We start from the raw sequence: 13,750 nt of genomic DNA on the forward strand, positions 1-13,750 counted from the left end.
CCGGTCCTAAGATCACGTTTGAGAGCCTCCCTCGCCGTTATACGAGCTCGCAAACTGCGTTTGCCACCCCGTACAACTGCGGTGGTCGGCTCAATTATGATATCCTTGTAGAAAATTCTTGCAAACGATTCTCACAATCTCGCCATGATATTGTGGACGAGCAACGTGAGCCACACTATCATTGTTGTGACTCGCGATTCTCCGACGAGGAGTAGCAGCTACAGCAATCTTTACGTGTCGCACGATTACGGTGTATCGTTCACCCTGAGCAATGACCAAATCACGATGCAAGGATCGACAAAGCTCGCCATCGAAGAAGTCTATCAATCGCAAGCAAATAAAACACAAGTAAAAATAGATCACGTGTAAATTCTATTAATTGGATATGTGACTGGCTCTTTCTCAGTACATATTTGTTGATACGCGCGATAAATACATTGTCACGACGACAGACGATGCTATGACCTTTACGGCTAGACAAGTTACTTGGAATCCATACTATCTCATTCCTCATCCAACTAAGCCAGACTACGTCATGGCTTATGACAATAATGCTGACACGGTGAAAGACTCGCAAGTTTTATTATTTGAAATTTCTTAGTCTTTGTTTTCCAGCTTTACCTCAGTAAGAATTTTTGCCAAACATGGTCACATGTTGCACTGCGTGTTGCACCGTCCTTTGACTGGTAAACGAGGACTTTCTATTTTTCGATCTCTGGATATAGCCACGTTCATTCTTATAGGGGAGTTCCTGGAATCGATAGTGACAACTTCTTTGTTTTCCAACAGTACCAAGGAGCTGGCTCCTCTTCCAAGTCGAACGTCATGCAAACGAATAACTTGTTTAAAACGTCGCCAACGACCTTAGTGACGGGCATCGACGAATTTCGAATCATCGACGAGTACATGTTCGCGGTCAACTCATCAACAAAAGTAGAAGAAATGTCGAAGTTTAAATAATTAATAACTAGAAAATCCTTTTTAGTCAAACGCCCTTCTCGTGTCTTACACAAGAGCGCCATTCAAACAGGCTCAGTTTCCAACAGACACGAACGGAATAAAACTCACCGAAAGAGTAACAACAGTCTACATAAAGAAATACTTAAAGATTAGGACCTCAATTTAATAGTTGGCCTTTAGAATCAAAGATTAGGCCCTCAATTTATTACTGAGGCCTTTAGAATCAAAGATTAGGCCCTTAATTTAATATTTAGGCCCTTTGAATCAGAGATTAGGCCCTCAATTTAATATTTTGGCCTTTAGAATCAAAGATTAGGCTCTTAATTTAATATTTGGCATTTACAATCAAAGATTAGGCCCTCAATTTAATATTTAGGCCTTTAGAATTAAAGATTAGGCACTCAATTTTATATTTAGGTCTTTAGAATCAAAGATTAGGCCCTCAATTTAAAGTTTAGGCCTTTAGAATCAAAGATTAGGCCCTCAATTTAATATTTAAGCCTTGTGAATCAGAGATTAGGCCCTCAATTTAATATTTAGGCCTTTAGAATCAAAGATTAGGCCCTTAATTTAATATTTGGCATTTAGAATCAAAGATTAGGCCCTCAATTTAAAGTTTAGGCCTTTAGAATCAAAGATTAGGCCCTCAATTTAATATTTAGGCCTTTAGAATCAAAGATTAGGCCCTCAATTTAATATTTAGCCTTTAGAATCAAAGATTAGGCTCTCAATTTAATACTTAGGCATTTATAATCAAAGATTAGTCCCTCATGTTAATATTTAGGCTCTGTGAATTAAAGATTAGGCCCTCAATTTATTACTGAGGCCTTTAGAATCAAAGATTAGGCCCTTAATTTAATATTTAGGCCCTGTGAATCAGAGATTAGGCCCTCAATTTAATATTTTGGCCTTTAGAATCAAAGATTAGGCCCTCAATTTAATATTTACGACTTTAGAATTAAAGGTTATGCACTCAATATTATATATAGGTCTTTAGAATCAAAGTTTAGGCCCTCAATTTAAAGTTTAAGCCTTTAGAATCAAAGATTAGGCCCTCAATTTAATATTTAGAACTTTAGAATCAAAGATTATGCACTCAATTTTATTCTTAGGTCTTTAGAATCAAAGATTAGGCCCTCAATTTAATATTTGGCCTTTACAATCAAAGATTAGTCATTGAATTTAATACTTAGGCCTTTAGAATCAAAGCTTAAGCCATGAATTTAATATTTGGCTTTTAGAATCAAAGATTAAGCCCTCATTTTAATACTTAGGCCTTTAGAATCAAAGATTAGGCCCTTAATTTAATATTTAGGACTTTAGAATCAAAGGTTATGCACTCAATTTTATATTTAGACTCTTTGAATCAAAGATTAGGCCCTCAATTTAATATTTTGGCCTTTAGAATCAAAGATTAGGCCCTTAATTTAATATTTGGCATTTAGAATCAAAGATTAGGCCCTCAATTTAAAGTTTAGGCCTTTAGAATCAAAGATTAGGCCCTCAATTTAATATTTAGGACTTTAGAATCAAAGATTATGCACGCAATTTTATATTTAGGTCTTTAGAATCAAAGATTAGGCTCTCAATTTAAAGTTTAGGCATTTAGAATCAAAGATTAGGCCCTCAATTTAATATTCAGTACTTTAGAATCAAAGGTTATGCACTCAATTTTATATTTAGGTCTTTAGAATCAAAGATTAGGCCCTCAATTTAAAGTTTAGGCCTTTAGAATCAAAGATTAGGCTCTCAATTTAATATTTAGGCCCTGTGAATCAGAGATTAGGCCCTCAATTTAATATTTTGGCTTTTAGAATCAAAGATTAGGCCCTTAATTTAATATTTGGCATTTAGAATCAAAGATTAGGCCCTCAATTTAAAGTTTAGGCCTTTAGAATCAAAAATTAGGCCCTCAATTTAATATTTAGGACTTTAGAATCAAAGATTATGCACGCAATTTTATATTTAGGTCTTTAGAATCAAAGATTAGGCCCTCAATTTAAAGTTTAGGCCTTTAGAATCAAAGATTAGGCCCTTAATTTAATATTTAGGCCCTGTGAATCAGAGATTAGGCCCTCAATTTAATATTTTGGCCTTTAGAATCAAAGATTAGGCTCTTGATTTAATATTTGGCATTTAGAATCAAAGATTAGGCCCTCAATTTAAAGTTTAGGTCTTTCGAATCAAAGATTAGGCCCTCAATTTAATATTTACGACTTTAGAATTAAAGGTTATGCACTCAATTTTATATTTAGGTCTTTAAAATCAAAGATTAGGCCCTCAATTTAAAGTTTAGGCCTTTAGAATCAAAGATTAGGCCCTCAATTTAATACTTAGGCCTTTAGAATCAAAGATTAGTCCCTCAATTTAATATTTAGAACTTTAGAATCAAAGATTAGGCCCTCAATTTATTACTGAGGCCTTTAGAATCAAAGATTAGGCCCTTAATTTAATATTTAGGCCCTGTGAATCAGAGATTAGGCCCTCAATTTAATATTTTGGCCTTTAGAATCAAAGATTAGGCTCTTAATTTAATATTTGGCATTCAGAATCAAAGATTAGGCCCTCAATTTAATATTTAGGCCTTTAGAATCAAAGATTAGGCACTCAATTTTATATTTAGGTCTTTAGAATCAAAGATTAGGCCCTTAATTTAAAGTTTAGGCCTTTAGAATCAAAGATTAGGCCCTCAATTTAATATTTTGGCCTTTAGAATCAAAGGTTATGCACTCAATTTTATATTTAGGTCTTTAGAATCAAAGATTAGGCCCTCAATTTAATATTTACGACTTTAGAATCAAAGGTTATGCACTCAGTTTTATATTTAGGTCTTTAGAATAAAAGATTAGGCCCTCAATTTAATATTTGGCATTTAGAATCAGAGATTAGGCCCTCAATTTAATATTTTGGCTTTTAGAATCAAAGATTAGGCCCTTAATTTAATATTTGGCATTTAGAATCAAAGATTAGGCCCTCAATTTAAAGTTTAGGCCTTTAGAATCAAAAATTAGGCCCTCAATTTAATATTTAGGACTTTAGAATCAAAGATTATGCACGCAATTTTATATTTAGGTCTTTAGAATCAAAGATTAGGCCCTCAATTTAAAGTTTAGGCCTTTAGAATCAAAGATTAGGCCCTCAATTTATTACTGAGGCCTTTAGAATCAAAGATTAGGCCCTCAATTTAATATTTAGGCCCTGTGAATCAGAGATTAGGCCCTCAATTTAATATTTTGGCTTTTAGAATCAAAGATTAGGCTCTTAATTTAATATTTGGCATTTAGAATCAAAGATTAGGCCCTCAATTTAATATTTAGGCCTTTAGAATCAAAGATTAGGCACTCAATTTTATATTTAGGTCTTTAGAATCAAAGATTAGGCCCTTAATTTAAAGTTTAGGCCTTTAGAATCAAAGATTAGGCCCTCAATTTAATATTTTGGCCTTTAGAATCAAAGGTTATGCACTCAATTTTATATTTAGGTCTTTAGAATCAAAGATTAGGCCCTCAATTTAATATTTACGACTTTAGAATCAAAGGTTATGCACTCAGTTTTATATTTAGGTCTTTGGAATAAAAGATTAGGCCCTCAATTTAATATTTAGCCTTCAGAATCAAAGATTATGCTCTCAATTTAATACTTAGGCCTTTAGAATCAAAGATTAGGCCCTCAATTTAATATTTAGGACTTTAGAATCAAAGGTTATGCACTCAATTTATTTTTAGGTCTTTAGAATCAAAGATTAGGCCCTCAATTTAAAGTTTAGGCCTTTAGAATCAAAGATTAGGCTCTCAATTTAATATTTAGGCCCTGTGAATCAGAGATTAGGCCCTCAATTTAATATTTTGGCTTTTAGAATCAAAGATTAGGCCCTTAATTTAATATTTGGCATTTAGAATCAAAGATTATGCCCTCAATTTAAAGTTTAGGCCTTTAGAATCAAAAATTAGGCCCTCAATTTAATATTTAGGACTTTAGAATCAAAGATTATGCACGCAATTTTATATTTAGGTCTTTAGAATCAAAGATTAGGCCCTCAATTTAAAGTTTAGGCCTTTAGAATCAAAGATTAGGCCCTCAATTTAATACTTAGGCCTTTAGAATCAAAGATTAGTCCCTCAATTTAATATTTAGAACTTTAGAATCAAAGATTATGCACTCAATTTTATTCTTAGGTCTTTAGAATCAAAGATTAGGCCCTCAATTTAATATTCTGGTCTTTAGAATCAAAGATTAGGCCCTCAATTTAATACTGAGGCCTTTAGAATCAAAGATTAGGTCGTCCTTTAAATATTTAGGCCTTTGGAATCAAAGATTAGGCCCTCAATTTAATACTTAGGCTTTTAGAATCAAAGATTAGTCCCTCAATTTAACATTTAGGCTCTGTGAATCAAAGATTAGGCCCTCAATTTATTACTGAGGCCTTTAGAATCAAAGATTAGGCCCTCAATTTAATATTTAGGCCCTGTGAATCAGAGATTAGGCCCTCAATTTAATATTTTGGCCTTTAGAATCAAAGATTAGGCCCTTAATTTAATACTTAGGCCTTTAGAATCAAAGATTAGTCCCTCAATTTAACATTTAGGCCCTGTGAATCAAGGATTAGGCCCTCAATTTAAAGTTTAGGCCTTTAGAATCAAAGATTAGACCCTCAATTTATTATTTAGGACTTTAGAATCAAAGGTTATGCACTCAATTTTATATTTAGTTCTTTAGAATCAAAGATTAGGTCCTCAATTTAATATTTAGGCTTTAGAATCAAAGATTATGTTCTCAATTTAATACTTAGGCCTTTAGAATCAAAGATTAGGCCCTCAATTTAATATTTAGGACTTTAGAATCAAAGGTTATGCACTCAATTTATTTTTAGGTCTTTAGAATCAAAGATTAGGCCCTCAATTTAAAGTTTAGGCCTTTAGAATCAAAGATTAGGCTCTCAATTTAATATTTAGGCCCTGTGAATCAGAGATTAGGCCCTCAATTTAATATTTTGGCTTTTAGAATCAAAGATTAGGCCCTTAATTTAATATTTGGCATTTAGAATCAAAGATTAGGCCCTCAATTTAAAGTTTAGGCCTTTAGAATCAAAAATTAGGCCCTCAATTTAATACTGAGGCCTTTAGAATCAAAGATTAGGCCCTCAATTTAATATTTAGGCCCTGTTAATCAGAGATTAGGCCCTCAATTTAAGATTTTGGCCTTTAGAATCAAAGATTAGGCTCTTAATTTAAAGTTTAGGCCTTTAGAATCAAAGATTAGGCCCTCAATTTATTACTGAGGCCTTTAGAATCAAAGATTAGGCCCTCAATTTAATATTTAGGCCCTGTTAATCAGAGATTAGGCCCTCAATTTAAGATTTTGGCCTTTAGAATCAAAGATTAGGCCCTCAATTTAATATTTACGACTTTAGAATTAAAGGTTATGCACTCAATTTTATATTTAGGTCTTTAGAATCAAAGATTAGGCCCTCAATTTAAAGTTTAGGCCTTTAGAATCAAAGATTAGGCTCTCAATTTAATATTTAGGCCCTGTGAATCAGAGATTAGGCCCTCAATTTAATATTTTGGCTTTTAGAATCAAAGATTAGGCCCTTAATTTAATATCTGGCATTTAGAGTGAAAGATTAGGCCCTCAATTTAAAGTTTAGGCCTTTAGAATCAAAAATTAGGCCCTCAATTTAATATTTAGGACTTTAGAATCAAAGATTATGCACGCAATTTTATATTTAGGTCTTTAGAATCAAAGATTAGGCCCTCAATTTAAAGTTTAGGCCTTTAGAATCAAAGATTAGGCCCTCAATTTAATACTTAGGCCTTTAGAATCAAAGATTAGTCCTTCAATTTAATATTTAGAACTTTAGAATCAAAGATTATGCACTCAATTTTATTCTTAGGTCTTTAGAATCAAAGATTAGGCCCTCAATTTAATATTCTGGTCTTTAGAATCAAAGATTAGGGCATCAATTTAATACTGAGGCCTTTAGAATCAAAGATTAGGTCGTCCTTTAAATATTTAGGCCTTTGGAATCAAAGATTAGGCCCTCAATTTAATACTTAGGCTTTTAGAATCAAAGATTAGTCCCTCAATTTAACATTTAGGCTCTGTGAATCAAAGATTAGGCCCTCAATTTATTACTGAGGCCTTTAGAATCAAAGATTAGGCCCTCAATTTAATATTTAGGCCCTGTGAATCAGAGATTAGGCCCTCAATTTAATATTTTGGCCTTTAGAATCAAAGATTAGGCCCTTAATTTAATACTTAGGCCTTTAGAATCAAAGATTAGTCCCTCAATTTAACATTTAGGCCCTGTGAATCAAGGATTAGGCCCTCAATTTAAAGTTTAGGCCTTTAGAATCAAAGATTAGACCCTCAATTTAATATTTAGGACTTTAGAATCAAAGGTTATGCACTCAATTTTATATTTAGTTCTTTAGAATCAAAGATTAGGTCCTCAATTTAATATTTAGGCTTTAGAATCAAAGATTATGTTCTCAATTTAATACTTAGGCCTTTAGAATCAAAGATTAGGCCCTCAATTTAATATTTAGGACTTTAGAATCAAAGGTTATGCACTCAATTTATTTTTAGGTCTTTAGAATCAGAGATTAGGCCCTCAATTTAAAGTTTAGGCCTTTAGAATCAAAAATTAGGCCCTCAATTTAATACTGAGGCCTTTAGAATCAAAGATTAGGCCCTCAATTTAATATTTAGGCCCTGTTAATCAGAGATTAGGCCCTCAATTTAAGATTTTGGCCTTTAGAATCAAAGATTAGGCTCTTAATTTAAAGTTTAGGCCTTTAGAATCAAAGATTAGGCCCTCAATTTAATATTTAGGCCCTGTTAATCAGAGATTAGGCCCTCAATTTAAGATTTTGGCCTTTAGAATCAAAGATTAGGCTCTTAATTTAATATTTGGCATTTAGAATCAAAGATTAGGCCCTGTTTAATATTTAGGCCTTTAGAATCAAAGATTAGGCACTCAATTTTATATTTAGGTCTTTAGAATCAAAGATTAGGCCCTTAATTTAAAGTTTAGGCCTTTAGAATCAAAGATTAGGCCCTCAATTTAATATTTTGGCCTTTAGAATCAAAGGTTATGCACTCAATTTTATATTTAGGTCTTTAGAATCAAAGATTAGGCCCTCAATTTAATATTGACGACTTTAGAATCAAAGGTTATGCACTCAGTTTTATATTTAGGTCTTTAGAATAAAAGATTAGGCCCTGAATTTAAAGTTTAGGCCTTTAGAATCAAAGATTAGGCCCTCAATTTAATACTTAGGCCTTTATAATCAAAGATTAGTCCCTCAATTTAACATTTAGGCTCTGTGAATCAAAGATTAGGCCCTCAATTTATTACTGAGGCCTTTAGAATCAAAGATTAGGCCCTCAATTTAATATTTAGGCCCTGTGAATCAGAGATTAGGTCCTCAATTTAATATTTTCGCCTTTAGAATCAAAGATTAGGCTCTTAATTTAATATTTGGCATTTAGAATCAAAGATTAGGCCCTCAATTTAATATTTAGGCCTTTAGAATCAAAGATTAGCCCTCAATTTGAAGTTTAGGCATTTAGAATCAAAGATTAGGCCCTCAATTTAATATTTAGAACTTTAGAATCAAAGATTAGGCCCTCAATTTAAAGTTTAGGTCTTTCGAATCAAAGATTAGGCCCTCAATTTAATATTTACGACTTTAGAATCAAAGATTAGGCCCTTAATTTAATATTTAGGACTTTAGAATCAAAGGTTATGCACTCAATTTTATATTTAGGCTCTTTGAATCAAAGATTAGGCCCTCAATTTAATATTTTGGCCTTTAGAATCAAAGATTAGGCCCTTAATTTAATATTTGGCATTTAGAATCAAAGATTAGGCCCTCAATTTAATGTTTAGGCCTTTAGAATCAAAGATTAGGTCCTCAATTTAATACTTAGGCCTTTATAATCAAAGATTAGTCCCTCAATTTAACATTTAGGCTCTGTGAATCAAAGATTATGCCCTCAATTTATTACTGAGGCCTTTAGAATCAAAGATTAGGCCCTCAATTTAATATTTAGGCCCTGTGAATCAGAGATTAGGCCCTCAATTTAATATTTTGGCCTTTAGAATCAAAGATTAGGCTCTTAATTTAATATTTGGCATTTAGAATCAAAGATTAGGCCCTCAATTTAATATCTAGGCCTTTAGAATCAAAGATTAGGCACTCAATTTTATATTTAGGTCTTTAGAATCAAAGATTAGGCCCTCAATTTAATATTTTGGCCTTTAGAATCAAAGATTAGGCCCTCAATTTAATATTTACGACTTTAGAATCAAAGGTTATGCACTCAGTTTTATATTTAGGTCTTTAGAATCAAAGATTAGGCCCTCAATTTAATATTTGGGACTTTAGAATCAAAGGTTATGCACTCAATTTTTTATTTAGGTCTTTAGAATCAAAGATTAGGCCCTCAATTTAATACTTAGGCCTTTATAATCAAAGATTAGTCCCTCAATTTAACATTTACGCTCTGTGAATCAAAGATTAGGCCCTGAATTTATTACTGAGGCCTTTAGAATCAAAGATTAGGCCCTCAATTTAATATTTACGACTTTAGAATCAAAGGTTATGCACTCAATTTTTTATTTAGGTCTTTAGAATCAAAGATTAGGCCCTCAATTTAAAGTTTAGGCCTTTAGAATCTAAGATTAGGCTCTCAATTTAATATTTAGGCCCTGTGAATCAGAGATTAGGCCCTCAATTTAATATTTTGGCCTTTAGAATCAAAGATTAGGCCCTTAATTTAATATTTGGCATTTAGAATCAAAGATTAGGCCCTTAATTTAAAGTTTAGGCCTTTAGAATCAAAGATTAGGCCCTCAATTTAATATTTAGGACCTTAGAATCAAAGGTTATGCACTCAATTTTATATTTAGATCCTTAGAATCAAAGATTAGGTCCTCAATTTAATATTTAGCCTTTAGAATCAAAGATTAGGCTCTCAATTTAATACTTAGGCCTTTAGAATGAAAGATTAGGCCCTCAATTTAATACTTAGGCCTTTATAATCAAAGATTAGTCCCTCAATTTAACATTTAGGCTCTGTGAATCAAAGATTAGGCCCTCAATTTATTACTGAGGCCTTTAGAATCAAAGATTAGGCCCTCAATTTAATATTTAGGCCCTGTGAATCAGAGATTAGGCCCTCAATTTAATATTTTGGCCTTTAGAATCAAAGATTAGGCTCCTAATTTAATATTTGGCATTTAGAATCAAAGATTAGGTCCTCAATTTAACATTTAGGCCTTTAGAATCAAAGATTAGGCACTCAATTTTATATTTAGGTCTTTAGAATCAAAGATTAGGCCCTCAATTTAAAGTTTAGGCCTTTAGAATCAAAGATTAGGTCCTCAATTTAAAGTTTAGGTCTTTCGAATCAAAGATTATACCCTCAATTTAATATTTAGGACTTTAGAATCAAAGGTTATGAACTCAATTTTATATTTAGGTCTTTAGAATCAAAGATTAGGTCCTCAATTTAATATTTAGCCTTTAGATTCAAAGATTATGCTCTCAATTTAATACTTAGGCCTTTAGAATCAAAGATTAGGCCCTCAATTTAATATTTAGGCCTTTAGAATCAAAGATTAGGCACTCAATTTTATATTTAGTTCTTTAGAATCAAAGATTAGGTCCTCAATTTAATATTTAGGCTTTAGAATCAAAGATTATGTTCTCAATTTAATACTTAGGCCTTTAGAATCAAAGATTAGGCCCTCAATTTAATATTTAGGACTTTAGAATCAAAGGTTATGCACTCAATTTATTTTTAGGTCTTTAGAATCAGAGATTAGGCCCTCAATTTAAAGTTTAGGCCTTTAGAATCAAAGATTAGGCCCTCAATTTAATATTTTGGCCTTTAGAATCAAAGATTAGGCCCTCAATTTAATATTTACGACTTTAGAATCAAAGGTTATGCACTCAGTTTTATATTTAGGTCTTTAGAATCAAAGATTAGGCCCTCAATTTAAAGTTTAGACCTTTAGGATCAAAGATTAGGCCCTCAATTTAATACTTAGGCCTCTAGAATCAAAGATTAGTCCCTCAATTTAACATTTAGGCCCTGTGAATCAAGGATTAGGCCCTCAATTTAAAGTTTAGGCCTTTAGAATCAAAGATTAGGCCCTCAATTTAATATTTTGGCTTTTAGAATCAAAGATTAGGCCCTTAATTTAATATTTGGCATTTAGAATCAAAGATTAGGCCCTCAATTTAAAGTTTAGGCCTTTAGAATCAAAAATTAGGCCCTCAATTTAATACTGAGGCCTTTAGAATCAAAGATTAGGCCCTCAATTTAATATTTAGGCCCTGTTAATCAGAGATTAGGCCCTCAATTTAAGATTTTGGCCTTTAGAATCAAAGATTAGGCTCTTAATTTAAAGTTTAGGCCTTTAGAATCAAAGATTAGGCCCTCAATTTAATATTTAGGCCCTGTTAATCAGAGATTAGGCCCTCAATTTAAGATTTTGGCCTTTAGAATCAAAGATTAGGCTCTTAATTTAATATTTGGCATTTAGAATCAAAGATTAGGCCCTGTTTAATATTTAGGCCTTTAGAATCAAAGATTAGGCACTCAATTTTATATTTAGGTCTTTAGAATCAAAGATTAGGCCCTTAATTTAAAGTTTAGGCCTTTAGAATCAAAGATTAGGCCCTCAATTTAATATTTTGGCCTTTAGAATCAAAGGTTATGCACTCAATTTTATATTTAGGTCTTTAGAATCAAAGATTAGGCCCTCAATTTAATATTGACGACTTTAGAATCAAAGGTTATGCACTCAGTTTTATATTTAGGTCTTTAGAATAAAAGATTAGGCCCTGAATTTAAAGTTTAGGCCTTTAGAATCAAAGATTAGGCCCTCAATTTAATACTTAGGCCTTTATAATCAAAGATTAGTCCCTCAATTTAACATTTAGGCTCTGTGAATCAAAGATTAGGCCCTCAATTTATTACTGAGGCCTTTAGAATCAAAGATTAGGCCCTCAATTTAATATTTAGGCCCTGTGAATCAGAGATTAGGTCCTCAATTTAATATTTTCGCCTTTAGAATCAAAGATTAGGCTCTTAATTTAATATTTGGCATTTAGAATCAAAGATTAGGCCCTCAATTTAATATTTAGGCCTTTAGAATCAAAGATTAGCCCCTCAATTTGAAGTTTAGGCATTTAGAATCAAAGATTAGGCCCTCAATTTAATATTTAGAACTTTAGAATCAAAGATTAGGCCCTCAATTTAAAGTTTAGGTCTTTCGAATCAAAGATTAGGCCCTCAATTTAATATTTACGACTTTAGAATCAAAGATTAGGCCCTTAATTTAATATTTAGGACTTTAGAATCAAAGGTTATGCACTCAATTTTATATTTAGGCTCTTTGAATCAAAGATTAGGCCCTCAATTTAATATTTTGGTCTTTAGAATCAAAGATTAGGCCCTTAATTTAATATTTGGCATTTAGAATCAAAGATTAGGCCCTCAATTTAATGTTTAGGCCTTTAGAATCAAAGATTAGGTCCTCAATTTAATACTTAGGCCTTTATAATCAAAGATTAGTCCCTCAATTTAACATTTAGGCTCTGTGAATCAAAGATTATGCCCTCAATTTATTACTGAGGCCTTTAGAATCAAAGATTAGGCCCTCAATTTAATATTTAGGCCCTGTGAATCAGAGATTAGGCCCTCAATTTAATATTTTGGCCTTTAGAATCAAAGATTAGGCTCTTAATTTAATATTTGGCATTTAGAATCAAAGATTAGGCCCTCAATTTAATATCTAGGCCTTTAGAATCAAAGATTAGGCACTCAATTTTATATTTAGGTCTTTAGAATCAAAGATTAGGCCCTCAATTTAATATTTTGGCCTTTAGAATCAAAGATTAGGCCCTCAATTTAATATTTACGACTTTAGAATCAAAGGTTATGCACTCAGTTTTATATTTAGGTCTTTAGAATCAAAGATTAGGCCCTCAATTTAATATTTGGGACTTTAGAATCAAAGGTTATGCACTCAATTTTTTATTTAGGTCTTTAGAATCAAAGATTAGGCCCTCAATTTAATACTTAGGCCTTTATAATCAAAGATTAGTCCCTCAATTTAACATTTACGCTCTGTGAATCAAAGATTAGGCCCTGAATTTATTACTGAGGCCTTTAGAATCAAAGATTAGGCCCTCAATTTAATATTTAGGACTTTAGAATCAAAGGTTATGCACTCAATTTTTTATTTATGTCTTTAGAATCAAAGATTAGGCCCTCAATTTAAAGTTTAGGCCTTTAGAATCTAAGATTAGGCTCTCAATTTAATATTTAGGCCCTGTGAATCAGAGATTAGGCCCTCAATTTAATATTTTGGCCTTTAGAATCAAAGATTAGGCCCTTAATTTAATATTTGGCATTTAGAATCAAAGATTAGGCCCTTAATTTAAAGTTTAGGCCTTTAGAATCAAAGATTAGGCCCTCAATTTAATATTTAGGACCTTAGAATCAAAGGTTATGCACTCAATTTTATATTTAGGTCCTTAGAATCAAAGATTAGGTCCTCAATTTAATATTTAGCCTTTAGAATCAAAGATTAGGCTCTCAATTTAATACTTAGGCCTTTAGAATGAAAGATTAGGCCCTCAATTTAATACTTAGGCCTTTATAATCAAAGATTAGTCCCTCAATTTAACATTTAGGCTCTGTGAATCAAAGATTAGGCCCTCAATTTATTACTGAGGCCTTTAGAATCAAAGATTAGGCCCTCAATTTA

General features: G+C 32.0%; 1 protein-coding gene across 2 annotated transcripts in view; it reads left to right on the plus strand.

Moving 5' to 3' along the window:
• LOC136187638 (VPS10 domain-containing receptor SorCS2-like) overlaps positions 1-13,750 on the plus strand; it is a 32,738-nt gene that overhangs the window by 990 nt on the left and 17,998 nt on the right. For both annotated transcript variants that reach the window (XM_065975276.1, XM_065975275.1), the window contains exons 2-6: positions 112-348; positions 407-562; positions 616-686; positions 744-933; positions 986-1,075. In XM_065975276.1, coding sequence (XP_065831348.1) covers positions 112-348; positions 407-562; positions 616-686; positions 744-933; positions 986-1,075 — 744 coding nt within the window. The remainder of the gene's footprint in view (positions 1-111; positions 349-406; positions 563-615; positions 687-743; positions 934-985; positions 1,076-13,750) is intronic.

This window comes from Oscarella lobularis, chromosome 5 (assembly GCF_947507565.1).
Source record: "Oscarella lobularis chromosome 5, ooOscLobu1.1, whole genome shotgun sequence".
Classification (NCBI taxonomy): domain Eukaryota; kingdom Metazoa; phylum Porifera; class Homoscleromorpha; order Homosclerophorida; family Oscarellidae; genus Oscarella; species Oscarella lobularis.